Here is a 14,833-nt window from a genome sequence, read left to right on the forward strand (position 1 = left end):
CACTTTCAGAAGTTTACTTTGTGTGGCCTTGAGCATAATTGTTCTCTTACAAGATTTTTATCACCATTAATAATAATAATAATGATATTGTAGTGTGCTCTCAAGGTATCCAAGGCCACTTTACAGTGTTTGGGAAGAGTGCACCGGGGGGAAGGAAAGAGAAGAAGAAAGTAGTAATGCAGTCATTTTGGAAGCTAAGAACTTACTTCAGGGGGGAGGACACTGAGTACAGACAGAAAGTAAAGGTAGTCTGTCACCATGACGACCAAAACCATGGACTGATGGACTTGACACAAGGCAGGTTCTGACCCAAAGATCAAAACTGGACCTGTTCTCATACAGAGCCCGTGTGGTTTTTGTGAGTTGGAGCTGAGTGCAGTGATCCTCATGTGTTTGCATGTGTGGAGCCTTCTGAAACAACAATCATTGCCCCATTCATTCAGTCAAATTCACATTCGATTTGAACATTTACCTAAGCTCAGCATGCTTTTATGCAGTGCAGCTGCCACATAATTGGCTCATTATATAATTGCATGAATAAGAAGGTCGGCAGGTATTTTCTAATAAAGAATAAAGTGAGAGTAATTACGGATTACGGATGATTACTGCAATTACTTTTCACAAATGACATCTGCTGACTCTATGGACTATATGTCTGCATACATGCGCTTGTTCTGTAAACAAATATATACAGTGTGTAAAAGGGGAAACAAACACAGCGACTCACCTGCAGTGTAAATGTCCTGCGGAGAAGGAGATTGCATCTAAGGAACAGGTTGTTTTCTGAGAGTTATCACCTGAGGGAAACAGGTGTACAGGCTCGGTTTGTCTGTGGGAAGTAAAATGTTTCCAATTCCAGAGCCAAACTGGTTCAACAGGCTGTGACGTCACGTCTGTCTCCAACCTGCTATGAGCTTCCTCCAACCAAGCTTCATTCGTCCACGGTAAGACCACTTCTTTCACACCATGCTGTTTTTTTTAGTGTAGGTAGACACTCTTTATTTATTTATGTATGTATTTTATTTTTGGGGAGAGGTTTTCTATTTTTGGAGCCAGGTTCTGGTGTGTGTGTTTTGGATCAGATACTGCGGCTCTTGTTTATGTAAGAGTAGAGTCCCATGTGAGCTCGTGTAACATCGAGCTCACGTCGACATGTTTAATTACAAACACAGCTGATTTTAATGTGACGCAACATTGTGTGAAAACAGAGCGAGGAGGAGTAACGTGATTCAGGGTTATCTGTGTGTTCACGTCTGTTTCTTACCATAGTGACTCTGTGTTCTTCTGGACTCACAGTAAGTGTTTCACTGGGTGCTGATAAGCTTATAGTCTTTTTACAACAATTTAATGAAAATAAAACTAATTCGGGTTTATAGTACTGCTATATGTATCTTTATTTACATTTTTATTGTACACTTTCTTTGTGGTGTTGATTGAAGCGTCTGCTCTCCAGGTGAAAGTTCACAGATGCAGTGATCTCAAACCCTGAGATTTTCAGCTGCTTCCACAGCAGAATCAGAGCGGCACACTCGGCTATGGTCATGTGACCCCTGGCTAAATGTAGTGTGTGCTGTACAAAGATGTTCAGATTACATACAATGCTGTAAAGCTGCCTGATTCATACACACACACACACACGGTGAAATAACTAGTATAACCAGTCAGTCAGTCATCATCTACCGCTTTATCCTCCACCAAAGGGTCACGGGGGGTGCTGTGCCAATCTCACCCTGGACAGTTCGCCAGTCCATCGCAGGGCCACACACAGATAGAGACAAACAACCAGTTGGTTACTAAATTGAGCTACTGTGTGTCAGGACAATATATTGACTGTAATTTACACCATGCTGGAAAATGTGGTGCTGTGATGATGAAAGCAACTGAATTCAGATTCCCACTGATCTGGCATCTGCCAGGCTTCCTACGCACTGAAGGGTAAAGTGAGGTTGTTTTATTTGAAAAAATAAAAGACAATTGTTTGTATATGTACACAAAGCTAATATAAAGAGCAGTACATTTTAATCGTTGCCTTCAACACAGCTACAGTTACCCTCAAAACCCTCACCCTCCTTACCACTACAACAACTACTACTACTTCCAGCACTAATACTACTACTACTGCAACAAATTATGATGATAATAGTAATAATAATACATTTTCTTTGCATTCTGCTTCTCCCTGTCTAGGAGTTGCCACAGCAAACCACCCATTTATCTGGGATCAGATAGTCTTGTTCACTTGTCCATGGGCTGCCCAATAATAACAATAATAATAATAATAATGATGATAACAATAATAATACATTTAGATATTGGGCACAAATTAAACATATAGAGAAAACAAATGGACATTAAATGCCATATGAGAATCAAATATCAGTAATAAAAAAGTATCAACGTATTAAAGTAAAAATAAGAGTCAAAATATGCAGGGAAAGCTAACTACTACTACTTTTTGAATGTTCTTCTACAGTGACAGAGCAAAACGTTTCCCATGAGTAAAGTTTTTAACTTTTTTTTTTTACCAGCATCCTGTTTGAGCGAATGATCTCCTGATGGAACCCCCTTCATATGAAGAGGCCAATCTCCACCCTTCCGCTCTGAGAACAGGAGGATTCAGCTCCCCACCTCCCCCCTCCTACTACGCCTCCCTCTCATCCCCCTCCACGCCGCCTCCCACCTACGTAGAAGCAGGTAAAAAGATGTCTCGCTGGTTTCTCTGTCTTTTGTTTCTTCTCACAGCTCATCGTACATGTCATCCAGACTAAGACAGGTGAACATCTAGATTCTAGATCTCCCTGTTCCTTCAACAACAGAAACTGAGGTTTTTCTCATCATGATACTAGACATTCACCACGATTAAGTTATTCACAATGAGCTATAATATTGTAGTCCCATCACTATGGGATGCATTATTGAACGTATGTCCCACAAATAAAGAATGAAGGAGTAAATAAACTGGCTGTTATCAGTGCAATAATTCAGTTATTTTCTAAATATGACCACATTTACTTACTTACAGCTCCTTTAACTTTAATGTGAATGTTTCTTTTTCACTAGTGACGACTCAGCCGGATCCATTTCCTGTCCTGTCTGTCCACTCTGTGCCCACTACTCAGACCTCACCACCGCAAAACGCTGGAAACATAATACATCCAGTCACACAAGGTACCAACGCTACATTTTTACATTATTTAGCTCTTAAATGGGCTATTGAAAATGTCTTACCCTGATATTCTACACGTCTTTTGTAACACAGTTGGTGCAGGACGGCGTCACCACACCCACCAAACTCAGCCAGCTGTGGTTGTGATTCAGCCGCCGCCTGTTCCTATCTCTGTCACATACCTGAGAGACATTCCCGGTTTGGTGCGCTGCCCGCACTGCCACCACACTGTCACCACACAAGTCACATACCTGCCAGGGAAAGCTGCCTGGTGCATGTGTGTTCTTCTGTCAGTGATGGGGTGAGGCACACAAATACACACACACAAGTACTGCAAGTCAAAATGTGGTTGTATGACGCATAATGGTAACATTGCGGCCACGTTTGCAGTGAGGGCGAGCTAGTCTTAGTCAGACTAACATACCTGGATAATGCGATTCATAGTCCGATTACTCCTGCATGTATACGCTTACTCGGACTGGAGTCGGACCTGGTGTTCTGTACATGGGCCAAAATTTCCTCCCTGGTCTTTGACCCGGAAGTAGAAAGAGGCGACATACAGAATAAGATTAAGATAGATTAACATGTACAGCATGTACATACACAACCACAGCACGATCCATCTCACTGTTTGTTTTTTCTGTGACATAAAGATCAACAGGAAACTGATTCAACACACACTAGCTTATAGAGAGATACAGTGCCACCTATGGAGGTGGAGTCAGACGTACGCAGCCAATAAATCGATTATCTCCTTAGCAAGTTGTCCGATTGCCTGTCTTAGTCGGACTACGGCCTTAGCTCGATTAAACTGTGTGTGTCTCAGGATAAGTCACCGCTGTCAGTACATCATACAACAATATTTCAAAATCCCTGAAGTGTCCCTACAGTGCCGTTACATTAAATCTGTCTCAACTCTCCTCACCTCAGGTTGGTCTGTGGTTTCTGCCTGATCCCGTTACTGGTGCGCGGAATGCAAGATGCTTATCACTCGTGCCCGCAGTGTGGAAACAATTTGCATGTGTACAAAAGATGACGCTGTCTGGGATTTACAGGCCTCCCCTTCTCCTCCTCCCTCCACCCAAAAAAGCACAACATGGATAGTTTGTTACGAGCTAAGCAGCTCGCCCTGGAGACATCTGTGTGACACTACTGTATCTAATTAATAAGAGAACATACTGGACCATACTGTATGGATGGACACATGAGAGAAGGATTGTGCTGCGAGAGCGGTTCGAGACGTTTCTGTGGACTTTTTGTTCGACAAGAATTAAAACTCTCCACAGCTGATTTTCCCACGGAAAAATAATGATAACGATAATGATAATAAATCTACAGGGGGTGAGTATACGACACCAACGAAATCATTTTGACTTTAAATTATGAATTTGCTAAGATATGTATTTTCTGACATTGACTATGTTTACATGTATCACCTTAAACTGAGAATAAGGAATAATCAGATTAACACATGGGAAGCCTTTAGTTACGCCTGCATTTGTCTTAATCTGATAAATGTCCCACATGAGTTTTGACAGAAGTAGCCGTGAGTCATGATATGACTACTTTCTGTAACATGTGTACAAGGATATGAGTAGAATTTTTTTGTATAAACTAATGTATCAGAATCAGAATCAGAATACTTTCCTATTCGGAATAAGTCACATTACTGGTTTCCACATAAACATAACCATGTTAGTCATAGGAAACTAAATTGTTACTTATGTTTACTTTACACCTGTTGCTTTTACTGCTGTGTCTGCCATGAAAAAGTCTTTTTGTAAGATACTGTTCACAAGCATTTCTAATATATAAAACTTCCCTGTGCCAAACTGCAGGGATCATTCAGTCTCTTCTGTAAACATAAAAAGTAATAGTTGGAGAGGGTGCAATATATTATATATATATTACCAATATTATTGTGCTGATAATATTGTGCTTCCGTTTATAATACTGCGTATATACAGTAGGAAATCCCTTTTTGTATCTGACCATTTATTGTTTGTGCTGATTTCAAAAATGAGATGGAAGAGAATTTTGAATCAGTTCCTGTGGAGTTTGACCTCGATTCACTGACAAACAAGATGATGTTGAGTCCATGGTCTGAATCACCATAATACAAATCATGTTTCCATTTCCAATTTCCATTCCACCACAAGAACAAATATTCACATTTACCAAAGACGATGGGGACAACTTGACCTGGTATGGAAGCCTGATATTTTTATTTTTAAAGTAAACAAAGCCTAACACACACATCTTACTTTCAGACTGTGACGGATGGGCAGAATGTTTAATATAGAGACCATATAGAGTTTTGTTTACTGCTAATTATTTGTTTACACCAGTACAGTTTGCATATATGTTGTATTATTGAATTGTGGTTTTATTACAAATAAATCATCAGTTGAGAAACAATAATCCATTTATGGATTTTAAACTATCAGTTTAAAACCAATCAGTTGATCACATATGTATAAATCTCCTCCCCAGGACATGAAATACTAACATTTTGGCCCCTCCCACCACATGAGCATAGACAATCACTCCATCTCTGCAGTTCCTCTGATGCTGTCATGCATTTATTGTTTGAATTGTTTTCTCCTTCAAACTGCTTTGGCAGTTACTGAAAATGCGGGAATAATGAGCTTGCACTGACATACACTGTATGTATGTAGAACTTTGTGTATTTTGTGTAAAGTACCTCAAAGAGAAACTTGAGTAAAAGTACAAGTGGCTTTGGTAGAAGTTGAAGTCTCTTTTTTAATAATATCACTTAAGTAAAAGTCTTAAGGTATATGACATTTACTGTACTTAAGTATCAAAAGTCAAGTAAAAGTATTAAAAAAGTGAGGCGTTAGGATGGAGCGATGGTCGCTTAGTGGTAGGGCGAGTTGTCTTTGAACTGGAAGGTTGTGGGTTCAGTTCCTGGCTCTGTTAGTCTATATGTGTCCTTGAGCAAGACCCTTAACCCCATGTTGCAGCATGTGAATGAGTATGAAAGATGTGTGAATGGCAAAACTGAAGTGTAGAGCAGCTCATCAAGACGAGAAAATCTCTATATAAATACAGACCATTACCAACTCTTCTTCTGATTTTATTTGGTAGTAACGAGTAACAAAGTTGCTAGAAGTACAAAGTATAGGAAAGTCAAGTATAGATACGTGACTTTTGTACTTACCTAATGAAGTATGAAATAAATAAAAGTTTCCCATCACAACCCTGATTTCCCCAAAGTTCGAAAAAGAGTTCTTAAATCACTTGGTTTATATATTGTATGTATATATATGTTCCCCACTTTTAAATACTGCACTACATTACTTTTTAAATGTTCCTCAAAGTACTAACTGTGCTTTTCCATTCCATTTCAAATATACAACATACAGCCGTTGAATTTAAAATGTTATCAAGGAAAAAGACAGTGTGCATGCTTTTGTGCTTCCATTTCAGTGTTGCTGAGGGTAAACGTGTTAGGCAAAGGCCACCAAGATATTAGTGATATTCTTGATATGAGCAGCAGCAGCAGCAGCAGCAGCAGCAGCAGCAGCAGCAGCTACAACAGGGGACAGATAGGAAAGTTAATCAGCTACAGACTGGTGGGTTGAGGTTGAGTCGACAGATAACAAAAAGCATTCATAGCTACCTGCTCAGCAGTCACACACACACACACGTTTGTGCTTCATTCATAGTGAGGACCCTCATAGACATAATGCCTTCCCTAGCCCCTTAGCCTACCTTAACTATCACAACTAAATACATAACCCTACCCTTTACACTAGCCCGAACCTAAAGTCAATTCTAACCCTTACCCTAAAACCAAGTCTTAACCCCCCAAAGCCTTTTAAAGATGTAACACAACACACATTATTGACATCATGCATTCTCTTAACCCTAACCCTTGACTTGACCCTAACCCTAAAGCCTCAGGGTTTTAAAGTCAATGTCCACACAAGGTCAAAATGTCCCCACAAAGATAGGTGTTTTTTGGACATCACAAAGATATAAATACAAACACACACAGGTTTGTGCAGCTATTCTTCTCAGGACGCCACATTGACAATCATTTGTAGAGCCTAACCATTATCACTAGTCCCCACACACACACATAAGCACGCATGCACACACACACACAAGCACGCATGCACATACACACACCCACAATGAGACTTAATTGCACTTGTCAGACTTTCCTTTCTCCACTCCCTTCACCTCCCATACCTCCCTGTCAAGCGTGCTCCGGTATCCAGGTCAAGTCATCAGACTATCAGACTGCGGCTGACGCACCATGAGGAGAGTGTTGCTCCTGGTGGCGACGGCCTTCTGCCTCTGTGTGTTTGTCGCCGCAGACACACAAGACGAGCGACATGAGGAGAGTTTAGTTTTACAGGTGACAAAAGGAAACTTCAACAGGACACTGAGGCAACACAAGCAGCTCCTGGTGCTTTTCTGTAAGTAACGCTCACACAACTTAATAATCTTGGTCTACATGGTCACAGTTACAGTGTCCATGTTGCATCTGAATGTCCCTCACCTCCTCACTTTTCCCTCCCATTGTATGCTGGAGAAACTGTGCAGCCTTTACTTAGCCACAGAATTTAAAGGACGATTAATTTGTTCCCTGTGCACTCGTATAAACACGTGGTGGTTCAAAAATGGCCGTCTGGCTCCTGATATACTTAAATATAAAAGGCTCATTGTGGAGGTGATGAAAAATACACAATTCATACAATCAGCCAGTTGTACAATGAAAAAGTGTAATAATTTAATTGTTAACTTCTACCTTGAAAGCTGCAGTGCATAGCTTTCAGTGATTTTTGTTGCAGATGTTATTATTTTGCAAACTGCTAAATGAGCCTTTTCTCTGCAGGAGAATTCACTTCAGGACCTTCTTGTAGATGCTTCTATGTGTTTTCAGTCTTACTCCAAACATGTTGCTGTTGCCATTAAACAAATCACTTTCAGTAAACATCTCCTACATGAGGGCGACGCGAGATCGAAACACTGCTGCACCGACAAACAGAAAGAGTTGTGTGGAGCTGATGGTGTGAACTCATTTGACTTTACTTTGAATGTAATGAACATTTGCTTTTTTGGGTGTGTAGATGCTCCTCTCTCTGGTGAAGGCCGCCGTGTGTCGGAAGCTTTTGAAGGTGCTGCTGCAGAGCTTCAAGGGTCAGAGGTTAAACTTGCTGTCATCGATGCAACAAAGGAGAAGGACCTGGCCAAAGACCTGAATGCCACGACTCACCCTGCTATTAGGCTGTACCTTGCTGGGGATAAATACAACCCTGCCCACTGCCCACGTAAGTGACTGTAAAAATGACACATTTACAGAGCCATAATTTATCATGTTATTATTACAGAGCTGTAATCACTCATTTATCATTATCTTAAGAAGTGGAAACATTGTTATAGTTCCTGGGCTGTTGATTCACTGCTCCATGGTTTCTCATTGGCCTTTATCTAGTTGAGAAATAACACCATTCTAATCTAATATGTACATATTAAACAAGCTATATGATAGTGAAAGTATAACTTCTTATCTGCTAGTAACAACGTAACAAAGCAACTTGTGTAAATACACAATTAAAGTTACTGAAGGGATTTTTGCAGTGTATTAATAAATGTTCATTTCCTTATTTAAGGAATAATCAGCAGCTTAATGAGCGGTGAAGATACTTGTTGGACTAATTTCTTTGTCCATAAGAAATGATGGAATCTGCGCTCAGATAAAACCAGTGCTGTGAATCACGTGCTGTACATGCAGTTCAACTATATTCACTCTGTGGTTGTTGCTTTAAGTGTGCTCCACCATAAGTCAACATTTTAAAACTTGGTAAATAAAAGCATATGTCCCACAATGTCAAACTTCTCCAAAATTAATGTAATAAATTGTTGTAAAATAAGTTTTAGAACCTTCACTATCACCTTTAGTCCCTCAGAGTTCAGCATCCATCATAACCTGGCTGACACGGAGGGCGGGGTCTGTTTCTGACATCATCGCTGATCTGAGCCTACTAGAGGCCTCAGAGGAGCTGACAGTGGTTGGATTCTTTGAGGTAAAACAACTGTTGTTTTACTGACCTTTTCCTCTCCACACTTTGAATACATTTGTGTTACAAATTCTCTCTCTTTCTCTCTCTCTCTGTAGAAGCTGGACCATGAGTACGTTCAGGTGTTCTACTCTGCAGCCATCGAGCTACCTGACATGAACTTTGTTGTGACACAAAACCCTGAAGTTATCACTAAATATGGTCGCACACATAATGTTGTGCTTCTGATCAAAAAGGTACCACACACACACACACACGCACACAGTGGACTTGTGCTTCTGGTATTTTTTTAATAATACAAATAGAACAGATCATTTTCTATTAAGGTTGTTTCTTTTTTAATCAGGATATAACTACAAATATGCTTTTTAATAATATTTTGTAAATTACAAAGAGGAGACCTCAATCCTTTCGAAGAGAACCTTACAGTGAAACTGTCTGCTGCCAATCTTTCACCTACTGACAAGACTTTCTTTGTTTCTTTGTAACTATTGGCTGCATGCAATATTCACAGCAGGGACTTTATCTGGGATTTAATTATATAAGATACAATATAAGTAAGTTACTTTTGAAAAACCTTTTAAGTTTCACACGTTTACAAACTTCCAAATCTGCAAAGTTCCAAGTTCACAACCTTTAAACCTTGTAACCAATAAAGTTCACAAAATTTTACATTCTGGGTTTGAACCTTCTAGGTTTAAATCTTTAAGGTTCAATACCTTTTAAGTTCACAACCTTCCAAGTTTGCTACCTTCATAGTTCATATGTGTGAATTAGGCATTGGTATCCCTGCTCCAGTCAGTAGGGGCAGTGCTGAGGAGGGTCAGAGTCATAATTTTAGCATGATTTAAAGCATGATCACTGATGGTAAATGTGTAATGACGCCAAGGTCCACTGACGAGTGTTTTATGAAGAGGATTCTGTTCTTTCTTTACAGTATAACTGTTTACTTCTGTGTGTGTGTGTGTGCGTGTGTGTGTGCCCTACAGTCTAAGCTCATCCAGGCTTATAAAATGATGCCTCAGACATCTAAAGAGGAGCTGATCATCTTTATCACCGTCTACCAGATGGATCCAGTCACTGAATACACTGGAGAGGTAGAGAATTATACTGTGTTATAGATACACACACACACACACATTAACACTCTGCTCTCCTGAAAAATTACAGTTACCGTTTTTATGATTTATTGTGAATAAATGGGTGTTGCTTGCTGAATTATGTTGACTAGATTAAGAAATTGGGATTTCTAACTCTTTACGTTTTGGCATCATATTTTCTCATTCATGAATAGTCTGAAATAAAAAAAGGCTTTACCCGGTACTCATATATACCCAACTCATTTCCAAAGATTTTCAGGCATCAATGGCTGCTCCTAAAAGCTCGTTGCTTGTATCTGTTGTGACTGACAAACATAACACATGTACAATGGCTCCTGTGACACTGGCTGCTTCAGTATTTCCGTCCTCGGTTGACAGAGGAGGGAAACCAAGCACTGATCCTAAACTTTTGCACTTGTCACAATAAGCCTACTGTCTGCATGTTAAACATATGAATCATTTTTGAGTTTGTGAAATGAAAGATAACCATGTATTTACAGGAAAGTCTGGCTATAATATTCTCACTCGGTTTATAAAGTCAGTAAATATTTTCTTGAGGACGTAATGGTCTCGATCACTAGTTTCAGGTCTTTTTCAATAGAATCTGATGATAGATAGATGATAATGAGTCACACTGAGTGGACACACCAGTGTGATTGAAAGGTATCATCCAATAGGAGCCTTCAGATTGCAGATAGTCTATAAGATGGGAGCATTTTAAGTGATGAGGAGAGAGGATGCCTCCCACTACCTGCTATAGCCTGTGCCCCGTTTGTAAGTCTGTTTCTATAAATCCTCTCCATGCTTGGTAATGGTTCTGCTAACAGTTTGCTGACCATGGTCACTGAGTTCAGTGTCTTTTTCTGATGATATCGAATGTCAGAACCTTTTGGTTGTGAAACCCTTTGAAATGTACATTAAAAGTTTAAAATGTTGTGCCTTGGCAGTGTGTTGGCAGTCAGTCTGGGCTTCCCATTTAAAGTCTGTGGTGTAGACTGACATGATTGTGTTCTAATCTCTTGCAGACAGCTGCTCAGATCCTATCCTCACCTGTGTTAAACCATGCGCTCCTGTTTATTAAAAAATCCTCTGCAGACTTTGTGGAAATTCACTCTGCCTTTGACAGTGCTGCACTGGAATTCAGGCTGCAGGTACACAAACACACACGCACACACACAGAGTTTTGCATTCTTTGTTTGACACTCATAGACATAATGCATTTCCTAGCCCCTTACCATAACCTTCACAACCATCACAAATAAATGCCTAACCATTAACCTAACCCTAAAACCCCGTCTTAATCCTCAAAAAGCCTGTTAAAGTTGTGTGGACCAGCCAAAATGTCCTTGCAAAGACAGGTTTGCTTGACAATTGGTCCACACAGCTAAAGACACGTACATAGAAACAGTGTGAGCGCACAGTTTACAGTTTACACCACGTGAGAGCGTCTCCTCTGTGTCTGTCTCTATTCAGATTTTGTTTGTGTTGGTGAATGTGGAAGAGTCTCGTAATGGACGAGTGATGGAGTACTTCCAAGTACGAGATTTTGAGGCCCCTCTCATCCGATTGGTCAACATGACTGACCATGTGACGTACCACCTGCCCTCTGACTCCCTGGACAAAGAAACCATAAAAAGATTCTGTCAGTCCTACTTAGATGGCAATGCTAAGGTAAATTACACATATGATTTTTTTTTTCCTAACAAAAATGGCAGGTTGCCCTGACTTCTGTCCACTATATATCTTTTATGCACATTAATGCTACAGCCTAAGATGCGGAGTGAGCCAATACCTAAGGAATGGGACAAAAAGCCAGTGAAAGAGCTGGTGGGGATGACTCTGGAGAAAGTTGCCTTTAACCCAAACAAGACAGTTTTCCTCCTGTTCTGTACGTAAACACACTTTTCACCTACTGTCTGTCTAATAAGCATAGATTTGGTCATTTAGGATGGTTGACCTTGGAAACCAAACAAAATTACACTTAGCTCAACCACACCCAGTTCTCAGTCCTGCTTTTATGTGTTTTCTCTTGTTGTTTTGTAAATTGTTATTTGCAGTTTTACCTCACAAACAGGGTTGTAAAGCCAATGGGATTATGTCAACAAGTCCTTCCATTTTGGTTAACCCCCAAATATGACCCATAGGAGTGTTTTAGGAGAGATACAAACCAGTATTTTTCAACTAGGCACAAGCGTTATTGAGGCTAGGGTGAGGGCTTAACAATGATGACATAAAAAACCTTACTGTACCTTGGCTATGGCAACATGTTGACGACACACACCCAAGGTACCAGATCGCTCTAAGCCATCGCTATGGCTCGCAATTCCATGACTAATAGTTAGGTTTAGTTGGAGGATAGTCTGGGTTATGTCCAGCCAATTTGAGCTATTTGTGCTCTTTTTTTTAATTGTATATATATATAAAAAAAGCATTTTTATTGTTCAGTGAGCAGTGAGACCGAACCAACCTGTCCTCCAGCTGGGTTGTTGGGTCATTTTGGCGAAACCCTGAAAATGAGTGCTTGGTATACTTCCGTGCTCAGAGTACAGACTCAGTGCTCAGGCTGCGCATACAGCCAAGATTTTGGAACCACGCGCAACTATCGTGTTGGGTGCACTAACTGAACTTCCGCCCCACCAGTAGGTGGGGTATTAAGCCCCACTCGCCAAGCAGAAAAACTATTTCGACAACAGAAATAGTAGCTATGGATAGTCAGAATATCACAGAATCATTGTATGGCGTTTTGTATCCCTGGGATTCCCAGCCCTAATCTCCACTAATTTTGCATCAAACTTTTATCTGTAGACCCACTTTTCCACCTCCCCCAAGCATAAAAACTTTGATATTATGAGCAATATTTCTTAAAATGTACACATTTTCTGCATAGCTGTGTGGATGTCTTTCAGATCTGCCCTACAGTCAGGAGTCCCGCGCTCTGTTCCCACTATGGGAGGAACTTGCCAAGGCTTTGAAGGAGCGAGAGAACGTGGTCATCGCGCGCATCGATGCCTCAGCGAATGACATCGATATGTCGATGCAGGGATCCTACCCATCACTCTGCCTGTTTCCCGCTCTTTATTCTGAAAGGGTATGAAGCACACCTTGTGAGCTTTTAGGGTGTAAAGCTAAATCATAACTATCAACGTAATCCAGATGCTACCATGAAACAAAAACATCACATGTTATTCAGTGATAAATGTATGTGTGATGTTCCACTGAAACTGGCAAACTGGTGATTTGTTAGGATGGTTAATGCATGTGTTCCCGTCAGGTGGTTGTTTACACTGGAAAAAGGAAGCTGACGGACCTGCTTACATTTATAGATGAAGAGATGGAAAAAGCCAAAAAGGAGAGAGTTAAGGTAAAACCTCCTCACCAATGTACGGGATTGAGCTTTTACAGGAGTTGTAAGCTTCTTTTTTGCTGTGTTAAAAATAAACTCTCTTGTTTTTGTGTCTCCAGGAGGATGAAGAAAGGATGAAGTACATGGAGGCTGCTGAGAAGGCAAAAGATGAGCTTTAGTACATGAACAGACCGTAAAGGGTGTGTGTTTGTGTGTGTATATATCTTTGTGAGAACCAAAGAACAAAACATAGGAATTGAGGACATTTTGACTGATTTTCCCCACTTTAAATGGTTTTCTCAGGGTTAAGACTGTGTGTGTGTGTGTGTGTTATAGAAAGATGGATCTGGTTCTATTTATTGAACTAAACTGTTGTAAACCTCACATTAAAGTTGGAGATGGCTGCACATCTTTTCAATATTTAACCTCCTCAGTGAGCTTCTGTCTTTGTCATGTTGATATTACAATTCCCTGCATTATTAGTGTCCAACAGTTTCCACCACAGAACTCTTTATAACAACTTTATATTGTAAGCTGTAACTTTCCAGATCTATACCAGAAATATGCTGAGTTATAAAAAAAATATATTGATGAATATTAACCAGTGTAACAATTTTCTGATGTTCTAAAAAGGTTTAATGACCCATACAAGTCATCGTTGTGTTTAATTTTATTGATTAAGCCAAATACAAGTTATATAAGTTATATAAGGTCATGCCCTGGGGGAAACCAAATACTAATGGAAGCTAAAAAAAGATCCACCTTTCACAATTGTATACATTTTACTGCTTTACATTCTGCGTATTTTGATATTGTGTTCATACATATGGCATGATTTTTGGCAAGATTGTGTATTGTGTATTGTGATAAGTTACAAGTCATAGTTTAGTATGTCGTCGAAAATGTGACAAAAATGTCATTGTTTAGTATGTCGTCCAAAAATTGACAAAAAAGTCATTGTTTAGTATGTTGTCCAAAATGTGACAAAAAAGTCATAGTTTAGTATGTCGTCCAAAATCAGTCAAAAAAGTCAAAGTTTGGTATGTCGTCCAAAAATTGACAAAACAGTCAAAATTTGGTATGTTGTCCAAAATCTGAAAAAAAAGTCATGTAATTTAGTATGTGGGTCAAAATGTGACAAAAAGAAATGTCTTAGTTTAGTATAATAGAT

At 39.8% G+C, this 14,833-nt stretch overlaps 2 protein-coding genes across 2 annotated transcripts; both read left to right on the forward strand.

Moving 5' to 3' along the window:
* The first annotated feature begins 351 nt into the window (after positions 1-351).
* si:dkeyp-75b4.8 (lipopolysaccharide-induced tumor necrosis factor-alpha factor homolog) lies at positions 352-5,875 on the forward strand. Its single transcript, XM_044028920.1, has 5 exons — positions 352-944; positions 2,529-2,694; positions 3,061-3,168; positions 3,260-3,467; positions 4,097-5,875. Exons 2-5 carry the CDS (start codon positions 2,556-2,558, stop codon positions 4,200-4,202), a joined length of 561 nt encoding a protein of 186 aa, XP_043884855.1. The 5' UTR covers positions 352-944; positions 2,529-2,555; the 3' UTR covers positions 4,203-5,875.
* A 1,486-nt stretch (positions 5,876-7,361) lies between these two features.
* On the forward strand, positions 7,362-14,087 carry zgc:136472 (uncharacterized protein LOC678514 homolog). Its single transcript, XM_044027627.1, has 11 exons — positions 7,362-7,614; positions 8,269-8,469; positions 9,101-9,225; positions 9,318-9,455; positions 10,209-10,316; positions 11,345-11,470; positions 11,793-11,990; positions 12,087-12,207; positions 13,226-13,407; positions 13,591-13,680; positions 13,782-14,087. The coding sequence occupies exons 1-11, from the start codon at positions 7,452-7,454 to the stop codon at positions 13,839-13,841; spliced, it is 1,512 nt and encodes a 503-aa protein (XP_043883562.1). The 5' UTR covers positions 7,362-7,451; the 3' UTR covers positions 13,842-14,087.
* Positions 14,088-14,833: the final 746 nt, after the last annotated feature.

Source organism: Solea senegalensis, linkage group LG6 (genome assembly GCF_019176455.1).
Source record: "Solea senegalensis isolate Sse05_10M linkage group LG6, IFAPA_SoseM_1, whole genome shotgun sequence".
Lineage (NCBI taxonomy): Eukaryota > Metazoa > Chordata > Actinopteri > Pleuronectiformes > Soleidae > Solea > Solea senegalensis.